Raw genomic sequence first — 21499 nt, 5'->3', positions numbered from 1 at the left:
TAAGGAGAATAAGAATTTTTCTTTTCTTTTCTCATAGTCTTTGAAATATTCATTTTATTCAACGGATAATAATAGTTTCTCAGAGTGGAAGATAACGTGAGCTCCCCCACCCCTGTTAAAGTAGAAATAATGAGGGTGAAAGAAGAAAAAGAAGGAAATAGGTAGTTTGTTGAAGATGAAATATGTGGAAACTTTTAGACCTTGTTTGATTCTAAAGTTGGTATGATTAAAGTGAATAAAGAAAAGAAACTCTTGGAGGTGCGACGTAAGTGTTCTACGAAGAAACGAATTATGAAACGAGAAAATTGGCATGGAGAGTGTGGAAAGACGAACGTTGTGGGAAAATCTTAATTGCTCTAAGCACTGTCGCTTCGGTCATTTTTTCAAGTATTGAAAGTTTTGATAGAAGAAACCAACAAGTATTGAAAGTTTTGATAGAAGACATCCTCAATTACTAATTTTTTTTACCAAATAACAATTAATTTTAAAAATAAAAATTAATTAGCTATTTTGATTAAGTTACGTATTATTTTATAATTAAAAAATTATTATTATTTAAAATATTATTTATAAATTTTTTAAATTAATTTTTAAATTGGTATCTAAGTTATAAATATTTTAACTATTAACTATTTTATCCGATTAGAAAAATAATAAAATAAAGTAATTTACAATAATAAAATAATTGAACATATAAAAAAATAACTTAATTTATCCGATTTGAAAAAACTAAAAAATATCCACTTAATTAAAATATTCAAAATTCATTTATAATATGAATGTAGATTAAAATATTAAGTAATAAAAATGTAAATGAGATTTATACATCTAATTTAGATAAATAAGTGTAGAAATTACGGTATAGTACAAAATAATATTTTTGTCAGATATGTTTAATATTGATATATTCTAGAAAATGTCCTGATGATTTTACCTCTAATAAAATATTTTGATATTTTATTGATAATATTTAAAATTGTTCATTAAAAGTATAGTTAAAATATACTTTCATCTTATTGACAATGCATATTGAATTTATTATATAACGTAAGTATTATTTTAAAAGACTTTTTAAGATAATTTTATTTTAAATAAAAGATATTAGTATACATATGCATATAAATAAATATTTTATTATATTCTATAAACTATTAATGGTAATTATGAAGAAAGTTAAACTTTTGGTCTATATTTTTTTTCATAATAAATTTTAACATATTGTAAGGAAACGGTGAATATCTCAATCATATTAGAATGTAAGATTAATCTATTAGTAAAAGAAATTAACTATAAGATGCTTTTTAATATTTTTTTATGATTTGTTTTAATACTTGCATTAGATGAAACATCTCTGAAGTTTTTTCTTTAATTTTTCCTTTAATGAGAAAAATAAAATGTAAATAAGGAATATTAAGAATAATTTTAAAAAGTATTTTATGATAAAACAGAAAAATCAGATATATTTAACCAACATTCTTAATCAATATAAAAAAGTAAATATTCTTACTATATTTAATTTAAAAAAATAAAAGTTTTAACCACCACTGATTATGATTGACAATGATTAGACAAAGATGCAATTGGGAATCTTCCGATTTTGTATTTGTGCTCTTGTTTTCCAAAATGTTATATAAAAAAAAGAAAGCAGTAGAAATTAAGTTTAGAATATTGGATGCGTTAGTTGAGAGAGAATGAAGAGAAAATGAAGAAGGGCGAAACCTCTGGAGTCATTGCTATGCTACTATAGCCTGTTCCACGCAATCATGTGCTTCTCAGACCTTAAATGTCAAATATCTTAATTAATACTACTATTAAAAACAGACAAATCGCATTTAAATCCAATCATACAAATTAATGTTTATACACATTATCATAATCTTCATCATTATTAGTACCAATTAACAACTGCCATTTTATATATTAAAAAAACTAAAAAAACAACTGAAAAGCCATTCATGTTCCATGATGACCCAGAGAAGATTCTAGATATCACTATGATGTCTTAAAATAGAAAGCAGAGGAACCTTATAGAGTGTGTCCTACACAAGGGTTTTCAGCTCCTTCGCAGTGCCGGCCATAGGGTCATCGCGCCCTCTCTTGCGCCAGTTAGTACCAATCTTCACTTTATCTTCTTCATTCCCATTTTCGCCCTTCAACCAAACACCGAACAGTTTCAAACTTTCTCCACCTCTTTCATCATCGACTTTGGCTCCACACTCACCTACCGCATTTTCGTCGTCATCATCACGAATACATTCAAAACGCACCGCATCGTCGCTGGACCCACACGTTCCTTGCCGAATGATGCGGTTGATCACATCGGGACACACGTTCAGTGACTCCCTCAGAAACGACACCAGTTCGTTGCACTGCTTCTTCGCACGCGCCAGCTCGCCGCTCAATTTCTCGTTGTCCTTCTTCAATTTTTCGTTCTCGCCCGATAAATCCGCGCACTGCGACGTCGTTGCACCCTCCACCGACCCCGTCGACGTTGACCCCATGTCGTCTCCGCCGGAGTTAGACGCCGAGATGTTCCCTCCGCCGGACTTTCCGGTCGCCGGAGATTGCAGCACTGTCTTCCGCCGCTTGATCTCGGCAAGGAGCTCCTTTTGCCCTCGCTTGAAACACTCGTTGGCGAATTCCCATTTGTCGGGAACGATCTTTCGGAACCCCTGAATCAATTCCACGTTCAAAAACACACAAATGCATCTTCAGCAACAAATTTATAATACATTAAAAATCGAATTAATAATGCAAGACCTTACTTTATGCCATTACACTGTTAAATAACCATTACACTTTAACAATATATAAATGACATTTACAAAATATAATCCATATCCCCTTGCATATTATTAAAAACAAACATTTAGTATGTTGCATAATTTGTTCAACAAATAGTATAACGATGAAAAAAAATTTACTTGGTAAAATCCTACCAGAGGCATAAGAAACAAAATCCTTAATGAGTGACATATGAAAATATGAAAAAATAAATGCATATTAACACTCAATATTTAATTATTTAAAATTAAATAAATATAATGTATGTTTGAAAATATATGCTAGAAAAGTCTTATCCTCCTTTGAACTTCAATTAATGATTTTTTAAATAATTCATCAGTGAGGAATAACGGCTAAAAACACATTTATTACTTATTTACATCTCTCTTTTTTCCTCTTTGAGTAATTAAAAAAAAATCTGTAAAACGAGAGAAAATTATATAAAACATGATCCGCTGAATCCGCCATTAGCCCACAGTCTAGCATAATCGGACCGGTTTATACAGCGGCCGCGCAACTACTGTCGTCACTATTCAGTTTGCATTTAAACAAATGCAAGTGGTAGCTACCATTTGCATTCAACCAAACTTATACTTATTAATGGATTTTAGCCACCAACCCCACTTTCTATAGTATCATTTCTTCATCATATAATACACTTTATCTTTTACCAACCATTATTTTACCTTTGAAACAATCATCACCACAATCAACCTCATTATATTCAAAGCAATTTAACACTAATAATCGTATCCATGCATTACATGGAAGGTGTTTTTACAGAAGATAAGAACAAGAGTTTGATGATTTTACACCAAGTTACACAAAAAATATTAGTATAAATTTTAAAAATATTATAAAATTTAATAAAAAAATTATATATTAATTTATATATAAAAATATATTTCACCCTCGATAAACAACATATTTTTCGCTATAACTATTTTCTTTTATGTCATAAAAAAGAACGTCCTTATCCTATTCTCTTGCAAATTTATTTATTTATTTCATTGACTTTTCCATAATTACGCTTTTCATATTTCTTCTATATTTTCTTTGAAGTTTGAAAATAAAAAGCACTTTAAGGGCTTGGACTGCAGAATTAGGCCACCTAACAGAAAACATCTAAAGCACAAAGCATCACGTGCCTTCTACCACACATAAATCTCCTCTTCAAATCCTACAGCGTGTGTAGTAGTAATCTTCCACGAAACAGAATATTGGGTATGTAAAAATACTTTAAAAACACTGATCTAATCTAACAACGATGCTTCAACAATCAATAGACAAATCCAAAGCAACCAATCCTCCATAATTTACAACACACTTTTTTGTATTCGATATACGCCAAAATGATCCTTGGGTTGAAACTTCCACACAAGATTCCAATCCCAGGCTTTTATTCATTTAAATAACCAACCAAAACCATCATGCGTTATTAATTTACTCCACACAAAATCCGTTACGCAAATACGATGAAATGCACCAAAGTTGGTTTCCACAATTGACTAAAATTAAGACCCTAAGAAAAGGTTATGGTGCAAACTATGCAATAATTTGCTTAAGGCTAGACGACAGAGAAAGACATAGACAAAAATTAAAAGGAGAAAGAAAAGGGGAGAGAAACTTACATAGGTGTTGAGTTGGCGAACGAAGCTGGAGAAATTGTTGTGTTTGAAGTATTTGGGAAGCAAATCCTTAGCGAAATCGGCGTGTTTCCAAACGACAAAAGTGTTTCCCAATTCGCTCCACGAAATAACGTCGTCGGTGGCAGGGTCATCCACCAACATATACGTCTTCGTCAAAAATGGCGCTGGCGTTGATCGCTGGGACATTCCTTCCCGATCTACCCTTCACCTACCTCACAATTTCTTTATAAAATAAAAATAAAAGCAAAAACCTATGTCTCCTTTGTTTGCTTGAACACCTTGTGATGTAGTAATAATAATAAAATTAAAAAAAAAGAGAGTGAAGGATTAGGAAGAGGAACTAAAGAGGAGGAGAGCGGTTAAGAACTCCCAGTCCCAGCAATAGAAACCGAAGAGAAAGAAGCGAGAGTGAAACAAGGTAGAGTTTCTGGGACGATCAGAATCCATGGGTCCAAAGCAGAACCAGTTGTGTGAAATGAATGACAAATACCATAACTTGTTGTTCCAGAGAGAGGAGAGAGAAAGAAGGGAATGGTGAAGAAAGGGTGTTAATCTTTCTGGATTCTTGCAGCAGACTCTTGTGTGAGTATAAATATATATGGATTATAGAAAAAGAAAAGCAACGCAAGGCCACAAAGTGACGTGGGTTCTAGAAATTTTTAGAGGCACTCAAGTCTAAAATTAATCACAGCGACGAGACCAGACGAAATAAAACCAACCCAGTTTCAAGGATTCTTGGCCCCACTTTCTTTGACTACACCTAATCAACACTTCATTCAATTTTATATTTTCAATACATCCTTTCACACTTCCTTATTCTCTTTAACACAATTACGATTTAATACTCATCAATTTTTATATAACCTATTCATTTTTTAAAATATCTTCTAAAACACCACTACAAAACTTTTTTTTCAATTTTTTTAATAAGCTGTTATCATTTTTTATATTTCTATTTCATTTTTTTAAGCAAAAAAATACTTTTATGTGCTTCTCATTAAACAATACCATGCTTTGCTTTACCGTCTACTGTGCCTATTTTCTCCTGTCATAGTGGCAGTCGCTTTTAAATAATATTTCTTCCCTTTTTTCAATATAGCCTCTAAAGGTACTTTAAAAAAAAAATCTTTTAGGTCACAAGTAATTTAAACTGTTTTTTTATATAAACTGTTTTATAAAATTCATATATTTTAAATGAATTTCAGTATTTTATTTTTAAACTGTTATTAATTATTTATTTTAAAATTCTGACTGCCTTAAAAATATTTATTGTTATTATTTTCTTCATATAAAAAAATAGATAGGGTGAGTCAATACTCATAATTAATAAGTATATACTCTAAATAAATTTTCCTACCTTTTGTACATCCAAAAAACACAACTAACTTCATTATTTGTCAACAATCTCATCCATATCGCTTAAAAGTATGCGATTAAGTATTTACTACCTAATTATAACTTATTACTTAAACATTTATTATTACTTAAAACTTAACATGTACAACTTTAATTTTTTTTTTATAATTATGTCCTCAATAGTTATCATCTTAATACCGTTAGAGTTTACAGTGACGGTGAATACAAATCCATTCTACAGGGAATTTCCATCTTCGAATCTAGTTTTCCAAAACCTATTATGACTACTTGTGCATTCAAACATTCAAAAGCATTATCAAAATATTTTTATACACTTTTAATTTTTATTTAAAAGTGTATTCATTAGTTTATATTTTGCTAAAATTCGTAGTTGAAATATTATAAAAAAGTTAAAAGAGTTAATATCCCAACTAGTATATATAGCTATTAATGCACAATAATAATTATAAGGGTGAAGCTGGCTAGAAAAAACGAAAAACTGCACAGGCTGCTGGGAAGTAATGTGGTGATGTTTTTCTTCAAGAGTTAGTTTATGTTATGGAAGGGAAAGTTGGAGGATTTTTCTTTCCCTTAATTTGGAAAGTTTTTCTTTGTTGGAAAAGAAGAGCGTGCAATGTGTATTAGTTTTGATTATGTGTGGACGTGTGATAGATTCTTTTATTTTAGTTTATCTAATATAATAGAAGAGACCAACAAGGATGGGAATGAGTAAGAAGCTTATCGAAGTGGGTAAGGTGACTTTTTCTTCCATCGACCCACCTACCACTTTCCATTGCATTTCTCAATTGCTTATATTCATAGCTATTCTTCTTTTGAATATTATCATTTATTTTTTATTATGTGTAACTCTTGTTTCTTCAACTTCTACTTCTTTCTCTCTCATCCTCTTCTATTTCCACATTTTTGCCCTTCTGACTGCCCAACAATAATAGAATTGACCATCGACACAAAAATCATAACTAAGCCAATAAAATTAATAATACTAATATATTCTTTTCAGTTAGTCATTATTGAGAGATTGGAGGTGATTATGAGAACAGCATGGGAAGTTGGGTAATATGGTTAAAGTATGGAGACGGGGAAATTTGTCAAAAGATGAAGCTGATAAAAATAACATTATACAGAAGGTGGGTAGAAGAGAATGAATATTCAAATGAATGTATGGAAAGACTAAAGTTATATTCTTCCTGATGGTTTAAGGATTATGATATAGGAGATGAACCAATGTGTTTAAATATTATACATGTTAAATTTCTAGATGTTATAATTGAACATCTTATCTTTCACATGTTTGTGTAGTTATTTATTATTGTTATGGAAGGTTGCAACAGAAGGAGCTGAGCTTGATGTACATATATGGTAGAATGTTGATTTTTTTTTTCATTTTCCTCTGTTTTGTTTCATAATTATCTATTATTTATAAATATTTATAGATAAATACCAGGTGTAAACACCTTATATAATAGATTTTATTTTATTTTTTATCAACAAAGAATAAATAAAATAAAATGAAACACTCCAGGAGTACTTTAATCTTTATACAAAAATCAAAATCAGTTTCATTGCACCCAACTAAGAATCCAACAGACCTTGCACCTCATTACCCAAAATTATAAACTAAAACAAGATACAGAATACTTAATAACATTAACTCATTCGTGAAACACACCTATGATAGACACAGAAACCAACACTTAAACCATGTATTTGTCAGCCGTTTGACATACGCCAAAACCTAATTGTCAAAAAACAATAAACAAACCTGAGAGAAGAAATCATAAGCTAGACAGACCTGGACACAACACAAACACCTTTCAAACGCAATCCATTGACATACACATCAATCCAACCATGTGAGGTAGAAGGACCCAATGAAACCTACACAAACAATTTTACATTGTTTTAGGATTATGTACTCACAATTCTACATTGATTTATATTAACTTTTATACCACTTTTTATATATATATATATATATATATATATATATATATAATAGTTTATGTTGTTAGGAGAAAAATACTAATTCATTCTCCTTCTAATTTTAAACTATTATTAAAAAAATAAGAACAAAACGTAAATGCAAACAGTTTTATTTTCTAATTAAGTTTAAAAGTTTACTTTGTAAATCTTACTAAATGCATTACATATTGCTGCAAAATGAAACTCTAATTTTAATTAAAAAATAATATTAATACCAACACATATTTTGTCGTATACTTTACACTACCATTATATAAATATTATATTGTAATATACAGTCTTTTTTTTTTTCTGAACCTACAAATATATTTCCCCTTTAATCAGACTCTTAATTTGTCCCTAATTTATACTTTTAATTATTATTTTAAATAAATCAATATGAATTCTGTAAATTTAATAGTATATTTAAAAAATATTTATTTCTAATTATTATTTTCATAAATACATTTCAGATTAATCAAATTGAGATAATATTTAATATATATATATATATAACTAATATTTTAATATATAATTAATTATTATAATTATTAAATGTAGTATTTCATCATAGTTAAAAAAAATATTCATTGCATATAGTGTATTGATTAATTCAATCAATGTAAAGTTAATATTCATATACTAGAGACTCATTTACACCATTAAATAATTTAATCAATGTAATGTTAATATTTATATGATAAAGACACCATTAATTTTAATCAATGTAATGTTAAATCATTTGGTGCTCATAAGAACATAATAAGATAAAAAAAAATAAAAATTATTTTTTTAGTATTTAATGCACATTTGATAATATCAAGTAATGATACACAATGGTAACGTAATAATAGTAACGGTGATGATAAAAATAATGATTCCGTTGTTAATTTAATTTGCTCAACATTATCTTAATTATATTGATCACTTTAACTATAATTTTTTTTATGAATTAGTAAACGAAGACACAATTTATTTGCATTCTAACAAAAAAAATGAATAAAATCTTCACTCATCCAATCTATCTACGTAAAAACCTTCTCATGTGATATCCTTATGTTACAAAATCAAAATTATTTTTTCTGACATTTATCAATTTGAATATATATATATATATATATATATTAATGCTAATGTTAAAGTTATAAAACCTTCATTAGTATCAATTAATTGAATTATATATTTTATAATATAATAAACTAATAGAAAATCACGTGCATGTACTTTGAAAAACTGAATAAAATATCTCATGCTACATTTTTCTACATGGCGAAATCTTCTGTACTTTGGTTAGTCATTTATGTTCTACTTGAACCGGTCTAATGCTTTGAATCATCTTCGCTTCGAAATATACAATGAAAAAGACTTCTTAACAGTTGTACAATGTTTTGAATAATTGATATTTTTTTATGCATTAACTACTCTTTGAAAAAAAATGTACTTACACGTTGATTATAATAACAGAATTCTATAAAAATATATTTTTAATATTTAACTTCTTTGATTTTTAAATTACACACAACACTTCTTATCTACCATGTTAAACGAAATATTTTACTTAAGAGAAAGAGTCTAAATAATACTCAAATAACTTGTTGATGGAACACAATTTTATTTGAATCAGGTTGAATAATTTATATAATTAAGAATTTTTTTAAATTTCCAATGCATATATGTACTTAATTTGAACTCAAAATTACTATTTAAATTAAATTATTTTATATAGGTTGATTTATGTGTTCAATGATATTAAACTTCTATTTACATATTAATGAAAAAAGTATTTTGAATAAACTATTCTAAATGTTTTTAAATAAGTAAATTTTAATTTTGGTTCCACAATATTTTCCTTTGACTTTTAACCGTAAGTGATATGAAAATATTGTTTTCAGTAACTTTATTAATTATTAATATATTTATTGGAAGGTGACAATATTCTTCAAAGTATCGGACATATGATAGTACCATATTAATATATGATATTTTTAAAACTATATATTTAAAATATTTTTATTTATTTATTCATTTTAAAATGAATGTAAGAGATTAAAAAAATAATTTCAGATATTGAAAGAAGGAAATTTTAAAAATATATTTTACCATGATCAAGATTAAAATTTACTTATTTTTCAGGTAAAAAAAAATAATTTAATGATAATATTCAAAATCAAAATTCATGTATTTTATCGAGAATAAAAATATCTATATATTTCTTGCTCACAGCTAAGACAAGCACGGATTCATACCTTAATTGGAATAATGTGAAAACAACTTCTCTAATGTTTAGAGAAGTCAATGCTCTAGAAAGTGAAAATGACATGTGTTTTTCAGGGAAATTGTTTTCAATCTGGACTTTCACACTCAAGGGCATTATTAGAAATATGAATATTTAACAACATTATGAAAACCGTATTAAATTACTAAATATATTAAAAAACAAATTCTTTTTTTAAATAAATATAATTTTATTTATACGGGTTTCATTTTTAATTTTCAACTTATAAATTTATTAATTTTTGTTCTATTCTTAAGTAAACTTGGATTTATTTTGACTTTTAATTCGTCGCAAGATTTAATATATTTTGAAAATTTTACAACGTACTTGACTTTTTATTTAATAAGCTTAAGATTCCAAATGAATAAATTATTATCAAAGGACTTCACCTATTACTTTTGGAAATGTATTCATATTTTCCATCAATGAAATTTCCTTTTCTCTAACAAAAGTAAAACATTGTCACTTAAAAAATATTAGAAAAATATGACAAAATATAAATAATAGAGGCAATCTAACTCAATGCATATAAATAAATTCAAATAAAATTACAATACAAGCTATTTAATAAATAAATATGATCTTAAAACCTATTTAAATCAAAGCACATAAAGTAAAATTCGAACTTTGTGATCGTTGGTGGCCAAAAAGAAAGACAAAATATGTACGAGATATTCGTTAATAAAAATATTGTATATGTATTAAATTTTGCAGCCATTGATCTGTTCAGCTATCAAAATATATGCAGGTGAAGGTGGTGTAGTCAATTTTGCAGCAATTCATGTTTAGCAGCTGTTACCAGATAATTTCAAACATCTCAACTCCTATAAAAATCCTATTACACTTAACACCCAAATTTGTTAATATACATATCAATTAAACTTACATTTGTGATTTTTCCCTCGAAAAAATTTCTTCCTTTTTTTATCACGTGTCCAAGTCACTTCTCTATTCTTCAATAAGGTTCATTAGTCACATTTTATCTTTTACGTGCATAGTTATAAAAATTTGATTCGTAAATCTATATATATGGAAAAAAAAAATGTTAACAAAAGAAAAGTTCCTAAAAAAGAACTCAATATATTATAGAAGTGATTTTTACTTCTAACATAAAACATATCTTAGATTAATAATAATAATAATAATAATAATAATAATAAATCTCTTAAGATCTTAAGATTGGACTAGAACTTAACACACTTCATTTGCCAAACATGACAATAGAAAGAAATAATCAAAGAAGTTTAAGGACACACGTAAAACATAATATAGGAGTAAATTCCTTGTAGTCATAAATCATTTTATAATTTTTCATTTTTCTTTTTCTATCTTCTCTTTAAGTTTTTAGAGTTATTGTTTATTATTTTTTCAACAAATTTCACCAATAAAACACTAACACAGAATAAAAAATAATTCTAATAGAGTAAGTTTAATTATGTTTTATATTTTTTTAAATTTTTTAGGATTATGTAGATATTGTTGAACTTCACAAGTTTGTAACGTGATAGATGATATTTTATTGATATCATTATTTTTTATGTTGATGTTTTGGATGTTTTCTCGGTAATTAGAGCTTTTAAGAGTAGTTTATGACCTTTTTATATCCTGAAATTTTCTGAGCTTGGAAGACAAACATTCATCAAGTAAGGTGAGTTAACTTGATTTGTGAGACATTTTTTTTAGTAGAATTAATAAGTATAAGTTATGGAGGAATTGACTTCGGATGTTCTCTTTGATAGTTGTTATTTAGAATTTGCTCATATGTGTATTTTGTATCTTGAATACATATGTTGAGTTTTGAATAAACAAATTAATGGTAAATAACTAGTTGAATAGATGATGTGAACTAAGTAGGGTAAAAACACATTTCAAACTTGGTATAAATGAATTGAAGAGCTTAAGAGTTGTTCAAAATTATTAAATTTTAAAAGAAAGTGAATTAAATTGGGCCGTTTTAAAGTTGTTTTTGAGTGTTGAATAGTCATAAATTATTTATGGTATCATAAATTCATTTTGAAGAGATAATGTTTAATTTGTGGTTTAAAACCTATAAGAGTTAAATTTGATTACTTTGGAAGGTATCTATTAAGACTAATTATGGAAAGTTTGTAATTCTACATAATTCACTTAGTAGATAAAAAATCATTCAAATAATTATATCAAAAATTTTAAAAAATTGTTCTAAAAGTAAATTATTTAGCACTTATTAAATCGATTAACGGTTTTCAACCTAAGATACTATATTAATATTTTGATATTCTATATTAATTTTATAGCAATAAAATATTTATATGTAGAGTAGAGACAGAAAGAGGGAGACGTATTTGCGTGTGGGATTAAGATTGAAAACTAATTCTGGAATACATTCTATTATAACAGATTTAGCATGGGTCTTTAACTTAACCAACTTACCAAAATAGAGTTGTACACAAAACATTCTATCAGTTGTCAAAAGTATTCTCTACGTTGCCGTGATTTAGCTAAGAACCCGCCTTATCCATTGCACCAACAAAATACTCCTTATTAATCTCATACCAAACCTTTTATAGCAAGTCATTACGCGTCTTGTCCTTTCTTCACACCATACCCAAGCCTAGTTCACCATATCCACTTTACAAAACAATTTGATTTTATTGTTAATTGAGATAACATAAAATATTGTGTTGCATTGTCTTTGTATTTTCAGATGGTTGATTTTATTTCTAGTTTTAATAATTAATTTTAACAGACAAAAATATATTGTCTGTAAAGATGATTAGAAATAAAAAAAAAAATATTTTAATTGTTGTCTAAATTCATGGTATATTGTACTTGACATGGTATTGTATTTGAGATTCGACGTAGATGGAATTGTACTTGAGATTCGACGTGTTTGACAGAGAGGAAACACCTGCACTATAAGCACAACATCACAAATTAGGTTAGCAATAAAATTGAAGCTCTAACCCTAATTATCTTTACTAAAAGCAACATTGTTTTGTTTTATTAAATTAAATACTAAAATAATAAATAAAACTAATAATGATGGTGCAAAATAATGACTATGTTATTCCAATAGATGACAAAATTAAATGAGAGATATTCAATTAAAATATATAAATATTTTGTATACTTAATAAAAAATAATTTAAAATATTTAAATTTTATATAATTTAAAATTTAATTAAACCTAAATTTTAAAAAGAATTTACATACTCATATAAATGATATTATACAACAGTGTATTATATAACAATGGCATCATTGTTTCATTGATAATTTAATTCGTGAACATTATTTATCAATTTTTTTTACCAGTAATGTATAAAACATATTAGTATCTTACAAACATAGATTTAAAGTAGAGGGCTAGCAGCCTTTCATTTTGTGGTTAGTATATTGTAGCAGCCCGTATTGTTCATCATCATGTTGGTTCGGGTTTCTAGAAGCAGCCTGTATTGAATCGCTGACCCAATTTTACACTTTTTTACGGATCCAATGTATTTTTCCTATTTAATTTTTTTAATTGTTTAAAAATTGTATTTCGAGAAATATAGGAATCATGTATATACTAATCACATGCACTTATGGTTCATCCACTTTTAACCCAACTTACTAATTGAGACTTAAGATTTTAATATGCGAACGGTCTTCTCTTCAATTTACACGTAAGTATATACTTAATACAAACACATTATTAGATCCTACCACCAGCCCCTAACAATGAGCAATGAGCCCTTAATAATTCTGTATATCTTAAAAAATTGTTACTTAGAAAATAAGAAACTACAGCTAACTGTACACTTACAACCTATGATAGATATCCTATAATAGATATTGGATCATAACAACTCACATATATGGATAAATAAATGTCCAAATTTTTACATAATAACTATAATTTACATTGAATATTTTAATTAAATCTAAGAATTCTTTAGAAATATTTTAGATGCAATATTCTGACATTCACTTTAAGGTGAAGCATGAACACCTTATTAATTATGTGAGATACTAGATTGCACAATTCACACGTCTATAAGTATATGCCAAATTCTTACAAAAATAACTTGTTTCACATTGAATGTTTCGACTAGTCCAAGAATTTTTCGAAAAAATCTTTTAGATAAAATATTTTAATGTTCATCGTAAAGAAGAGAGAAAGATAAGTAAAACCACTCCTATACAAACATGAGAATACAAGGTTCAAGAAACATTATGTCTTTAAGACAACAATGAAGGAAAAACCTCACACTACAACAAATAATGACAACTAAGAATTTGCAAGATCCAATAGAGAGTGTAAAATTCCTACACATAAAACCAAATGTTGCTCAAATACATAACCATATATACCACTAACATCTAAAAATCAAAATGCCACAGATAATCATATCTTTATCTGCAGTTTCTGTAGTTAAATGGGCTTTAAAACGAACAAAAATAGTTTCCCGAGGCGTGAGTAATCACTGTCTGTAAGGACTTATCCGCGGTGTATTCCGCAAGTTCCCCAGGATACAACAGGAACTTCCCGATAATTTCCGAGGATCAGAACTAGCAAGTCTCTTTAAAAGAGTAATATCAAATAGAACCCAGAAATATTATAATATTAAAATAAAGAGGAGAGAGAAAGTGAAAAATGGAAATTGGGGAAAGGAGAAAATGGTGATTGGAGGAAGAAGATGAAGAGGTGTGTGGGAGAGATGCGATTTTTGAATGAAGAAAACCCTTGCTTATATAGGGAAAATGGTAGCAGCCCAAACGGCCACAACCCACGTTCCAGCAGCCATTGGTGGCGCGATTTCAGGTTCCAACGACACCACTTCTTCAACCTCCGAAAATCCAGCAAAGCAGGGGCGGAACGACGAAAGACTTCTCCACACGACTTCTCCACTGCAACAATGATTCCAAAAGACCAGGTGAAGCAGAACGTGCACTTACAACGGTAACTGAAAGAATATTTTCTGTTTTATTCAATCTGTCCTTCATCTATAGCCATGATACATATATATAACCATAGCATTAGAACCGTACAGAACCGTACAGATTCTTTTTCTAACATAACATCTGTAATTAAGACTAATTATAGACCCATTAATAGTGATTATATTCCTATAATTAAGTCTAATTATAGACTCATTAATAGTGATTATATTCCTGTAATTAAGTCTAATAATGATTTTGTCCAGTAATATCCCCTCAAGTTGGAGCATGTAAGTCTTGAATGCCCAACTTGACCAAGATGGCTCCAAACTTTTTAGCACCGAGAGCTTTGGTGAAAAGGTCAGCTAGTTGTGTATGTGTGGGCACATAGGATGGAAGAAGGCGCTTGTGAATGATTTCATCTCGAACAAGGTGGCAGTCAACTTCAATGTGTTTGGTGCGTTCGTGGAAGACCGGGTTTTTAACAATGTGAAGTGCTGCTTGACTATCACAATAAAGACGAATTGGGTCAGGATGAGGAACATGTAGAGAAGCGAGAATGTCTTTAATTCACTTTAATTCTCGGGTGGTCTTAGCCATTGATCGATATTCAGCCTCAGCAGAGGAGGCAGAAACCGTTTGTTGTTTCTGGGTTTTCCAAGAGATTGGGGAAGTGTCAGTGGACAACTTGCCCAATCAGAATCACACCACCCAAAGAGTTGTAAGTTGTTCTCTCGAGGTAGGAGTATTCCTTGTCCAGGATGCCCCTTTAAATATCGAACAACACGAAGAGCAGCTTGCCAATGCTCGAAGCGTGGATTTTGCATAAATTGAGATAAAGCTTGGACATTGTAGGCAAGGTCAGGTCGAGTGAAACACAGATAAATTAACCTCCCAACAAGTCTACGATAAGTAGCCGGGTCAGAAAGAAAAGAACCAGAAGCGGAGCTCAATTTGTGATTTTCTTCACATGGTGTAGTGGCGGGCTTCGCACCCAACAATCCGACTTCAGTAATGATATCTAAGGCATATTTCCTCTGACAAAGGAAGATTCCGTTGGGGGAGCGAGCAACTTCAACCCCCAGGAAGTACTTGAGGCGGCCTAAATCTTTCATATGAAAGCATTGATTTAAGTAGCCTTTAAAACATTGGATGGCAGTACCATTATTCCCTGCAATCACAAGATCATCAACGCAGACTAGCACAACCAACTGTATGTCATTATTATTGAGAGTAAACAGGGAATGATCCTTCGGGGATTGTTGGAAGCCGTAACGAGTGAGAGAAGAAGATAGTTTAGCAAACCAACACCTGGGGGCCTGTCGGAGGCCATATAGAGACTTTTGAAGCTTGCACACTGCCCCTGGTTGAGATTCTTGGAAGCCAGGAGGGAGTTTCATATAAACCTCATCATCAAGATCACCATGGAGAAACGCATTGTGAACGTCCATCTGATGAAGCTCCCAATCTTTTGCGGCTGCTACTGCTAGAGTTGTGCGAATGGTTATCGTCTTTACGACAGGAGAAAACGTCTCGTTGTAATCCAAACCCTCCACTTGATGATTGCCAAGAATTACCAATCGAGCCTTGAATCTTTCAATTGTTCCATCCGAGTTGTATTTGATTTTGTAGATCCATTTACACCCAAGTGCCTTCTTTCCAGGAGGGAGAGCGGTGAGTTTCCAGGTGTCATTGAGTTCGAGAGCATGAATCTCCTGTGCCATAGCATCACGCCACCGGGGTTCTCGGACCGCTTGAGAAAAGAACAGGGGTTCCTGCTCGGTGTGTAAAGAGGCAAGAAAACTTTGATGATGTTTAGAAAAGGAATCACAATTCACAAAATCATGTATAGGATACGAAACACCTGAGGATTCTTTTGAAGGAGGTGACGGAACAGAGGGGCTTGACGGTATCGTGGTGGCTGCGACAAAATCGTGTAACCGTACGGAAGGCAGCTTCGCGCGATGCCCTCGCCCAAGGGGAACTGCGGCCGTCAGCGGTGGTGAAGAAACCGACGGCGCCGTCTCCGTCGGACGCGGCGGTGGATCCACGGGTAGCGTCGAGGCTTCTATACACGGATCGAAGTCGTTGATAGTGTGGTCGAAGTCATCTGTGAGGGTAGCATCCTCCTTGGCTGGGATGGGAGATGCAATGGGTTGGTTGACGATGCATTCATCTAGGTTTGAGGAGGCAACTTCATGAAGAAAATGTGGGTCCGTTCCAGTTTCTAAAGAGTTGGCAATAATTGGGTTTTGCAATGGTGGTGCAGTGAACATCTTTTTGGCTTCAAAATATGGAAATTTATTTTCGAAAAAATGTACATCACGAGAGACAAAGAAAGTTTCTGTTTCCAAATCAAATAATTTCCATCCTTTTTGGCCATATGGATACCCGACAAACACACATTTCGGCTACGACTATCAAATTTATCCCGTTGTCTATTTTGATTATGAGCATAACATAATGAACCAAATACTCGTAAGTGCGCGTAACTGGGTACACATCCATGGATCACTTCATAAGGGGTTTTTCCTTTTAGAATGGAGGATGGTGTGAGATTGATTAAGTAGCCTGCAGTCAAAACGCATTCCCCCCAAAATTTAATGGGAAGATTGCCTTGAAACCGTAATGACCGAGCAACATTCAGAATATGCCGATGCTTGCGTTCGACGCGTCCATTTTGTTGCGGGGTCCCGACACAGGAAGTTTGGTGAAGGATACCTTGTTGAATGAAATATTGTTTTAGACACATGAATTCGGTTCCATTGTCAGAGCGAACCATTTTAACACATTTGTTGTATTGCCTCTCAACGAGTGTGAATTTTTTTTTCAAAGTCACTGATACCTCTGTTTTTCTTTTAACAAATAGATCCAAACTGCCCGTGAACAATAATCCACAGGATGAAGGAGTTTTATAAGGACCCCATAAGTCACAATGAATTAAATAAAAAATATTCAAAGCTTGATGCGCACTTAAGAAAAACTTATCTCTCGTTTGTTTCGATTTTTCACAAACTTCACAAACTTTATTCAACTCATCACGAGTACATTTCCCACTTATATCAGGAAGCATTTGCACAATCTTAAATGACGGATGTCCTAATCTTTGGTGCCAAAGTGCTAGACAGTTTTGGATTTCGCAACAAAAATCTCAATGCATTTGATTTTAGGGTTTTGTCGCATGCCCTATTTTTATTTGCAATACCGGAGCTTCGTTTTACAATCGGTGCATAAAAAAACCCTTCATCCACCTATTTCTTCTGCAGCTAAACCTTTGGCATTTGACAGACGTCATGGTGTCTTTTCTCTTCACTGACTTGGCAGCTGAGGCTTCTCACTAACACAAACCAATTTTTGTTTCAATGATTCCACTCTATGAAACAGGATGATTCTACTTGCCACTGATACGTAGTACCATTTATGAATGTCTTCATATTTACTATTTTTTTATTGAAGGCTTCAAACCAACAAACTAATGAAGTCACCAAACTTATGAAAAATACAACTTATTTTCCACGGAGGAATTTGTGATAGTAGAAGATCTATAGCTTTTTGGCTATTTTGGCTATTTTGGCCTACTCTGAAGGAAAATAGTTGAAGTTTGTTAAAAAGTGTGACAAAATGTTAATTCCATGCAAATTTTCACTTATTCTCCCTCCACCTTTCTTAATTCAGATTCAATTTTCTCTATTACGATCACTACAATAAAATCATTAAACAATAACTAAATTTAAAAAAAATAAAAAAAATCATTATATTAACTAAATTATATATTATTTTATAAATTAAAAAAAATTATTGATATCTAGAATATTTTTTATTATTAATAAAAATTTATAAAATAATTTATAAATTGGTATTTAAATTAGTTTACCAAATTTTAATTACTAATAATTTTAAATCATAAATTAATCTCTAAAAGATTAATAAAGATTAATTTAGAATATATGTAAGTTAGTAGCTAGATACAAATTTACGGTTAACTCAGCCTATTTTCAGGTTAAGAAGGATAAAGTTGAGGAGATTTCTCCAGTTTACAGTAAGTTGTGGAGGTGCAAAGCTTTGCCTTCCGCTTTGGTCACTGCTTGGAGGGTGATGGAGAATAAGATTGCTACTAGGGTAAATTTGGAAAGGCGAGGGGTGGTGGTAGAGAATCTGGTGTGTGGTTTGTGTGGGAAGGTGGAAGAGTCGTCCTGTCATCTATTTTCCGTCTGTGAGTTTACCTGGCGGGTGTGGTGTCTTTGTTTTGAGTGACTTGGAGTGTCGTTTGTTATTCACAAGGACCCTTTGGTAAACTTCCAACAATTCAGGTTGTGTTCAGCTTCTGAAGTGGTTAATGACGTTTGGGGGGCGATTTGGGTTGGTGTTGTGAGTGGAATTTGGAGACATAGGAACTCGGTGACCTTTGACAGGGGCGTGGTAGATGCGCTCAAGGTATTTGCACTGGTACGGGTAAATGTTTGATCTTGGATTTTTGCAAAGTCTTGTTGTAATTCCTTTACGTACCCCAACTGGGTTTTGAACCCAGTGGATTGTATGAGGCTGGTTGTTTAATGCTTTCTTTAGTAACTCTGGTTGTTCCTGATTTAAATTGGAAGGTGTTCCTTGGTTGGAGGTTGGTAAGGCGCTAGCTATTTATGTATAAGGGTTAGATCACCCCTGAAGTGATTCCCATTTATTTATTTTTTATTGCTGTTAAAAAAAAAGCTAGATACAAATTTAGAAACTATTTTATAATTTTTTATTAATAATAAACTATTTTAGATATCAATAATTTTTTAATTTATAAAATGATCTTTAATTTAATTAATATAATAATTAATTATTTTAATTTTTTAAAAATAATTTTTATTTAATATGAATGCTAACATTAAAGTGTGAGTGTGCAAATTTTGGTACTGAAGCAACTTTTTATTTTATGGCCCTTACCTCCTCATCTTTTTTCAAAAAATTAATTATGTGGTGTGTTTTTTTCTAACTGAGTATGATATCTACATATGTATTTTTCAAAGAGTGAGATTATTAGTTCTCACACTTGGAAACAATTTCGACTTCTTTCTCCTCTAATTTTCTTGGGTGTCGTGTTGTGTTTTTTTTTTTAAATATCGACATTTGATTTTTTTTTTTACCGACAAAACATTCTAGTTATTTAAGAAAATTTGAACAAAACAAATATAACACTTTAGAGACATATGGATTAAGACTTTCAGGTTCGATATTCTAGTTATAACAATCATAAAATATTATATTCAATGGGTCCAACATCAAGCTATGGTTGAGTTCATATTTATCTAATACAAGCTTAAGAATGTTTATTTTGTATCCAATACAACACTAACCTCTAGTAAAGTTGGAATATGTTTAGAAACTTGGAGTTGTAATTCTAGCTAAATAAAAAGGAGGTAATGAAAAAGAAGGTTACTTCATCGACCTAGGAATCCTTATAAACGAGGTCCTCCAAGAAATAAAGTTTTATCATTACATCCTTTTTTTTTTTTCTCATTTTACGGTTTGGCTGTTTCTTAGTGTCCTAACCTTTTTCTCAAAAGATATATCAGAAGTGTTCCTAGTAATATCTAACTTCGTGATACACGAAATAATAATCCATTTCCTAAAACAATTTTTAACCAGAAATAATTATAATGTGTATAACAACCTAAATAGGAATAGACAAAAATAGAAAGGAAGAATGAGGAAAAAGGTTTTGGGGGCATAGATCAGGGTGTTGGAGAATAGCTTTTAAAGACAAGACAACTTTGTGCAAATGCTTTAAAGATTTGAAAGAAGGCTACAGAGTGAGAACATAGCTTTTTATAGACCCGTTTGTTGTGCAACATTCAATATTCTCGTAAGAGCTCAGAAAATAAGCAAATCTGAATATGGCATATGGTGTTAGTGCACCACAATAACCTTTGAGTGAGCCAATATGACGTTTCAACAATCCTTTCAGTGGCTTGCATTTAATACTTTATGTCTTTTTGCAATGAAAGGAGAATCTTGATGTTTCTATTGCCTATTGCCTATTAGATGGACAATGTATTAGGGGCGGGTTGGCCCGTCCCTTCCATAATATCAATCGGGTTAGTTTGCCCACTTAAATAATATTGTCTCAATTTATTGGTTTATTTTGTATTAGAGATAACTCGTATAAAAAATTAAAAATAAAAAAAATATTAATGTATTTATAATATATATAGAAAATAAAAGTTGGAGAAAACACTTTTATATTTTGTATTAGGATGTTTTTTTTCTTGTATCTCATTAAATTTCTTTTTACAGTTCATAAATTTTAAAATTTAATATTCATAACATAAAAGTTAATTTGGGAAATGAAAATGTATAAGAGAAAAAAGATATTTTGAAATAATCTTTTTCGAACAACTATTTCATCTTATGGAATCTAGAACAATTATTATACTTTTTAAAATTTGTTTTCTAAAATTGATAGGGTGCATACAGAAATTTGTGAGTTGCAAAAAGAAACAACTTTTTATTTTTATGATAATGTATAATGTATCAAATGAGAACAATATATGAGCAGCATTAAAGA

General features: G+C 30.3%; 1 protein-coding gene across 1 annotated transcript; it reads right to left on the bottom strand.

Moving 5' to 3' along the window:
* Nucleotides 1–1811: 1811 nt before the first annotated feature.
* LOC137808302 (heat shock factor protein HSF24-like) lies at nt 1812–5110 on the bottom strand. The gene is made up of 2 exons (XM_068609340.1): nt 4416–5110; nt 1812–2672 (listed from the first exon to the last, which is right to left on the bottom strand). Exons 1-2 carry the CDS (start codon nt 4617–4619, stop codon nt 2040–2042), a joined length of 837 nt encoding a protein of 278 aa, XP_068465441.1. The 5' UTR covers nt 4620–5110; the 3' UTR covers nt 1812–2039.
* Nucleotides 5111–21499: the final 16389 nt, after the last annotated feature.

This window comes from Phaseolus vulgaris, chromosome 3, assembly GCF_000499845.2.
Source record: "Phaseolus vulgaris cultivar G19833 chromosome 3, P. vulgaris v2.0, whole genome shotgun sequence".
NCBI lineage: Eukaryota > Viridiplantae > Streptophyta > Magnoliopsida > Fabales > Fabaceae > Phaseolus > Phaseolus vulgaris.
Note: the sequence above shows the minus strand (reverse complement) of the source record. Positions and strands in the feature narration are given on the sequence as shown.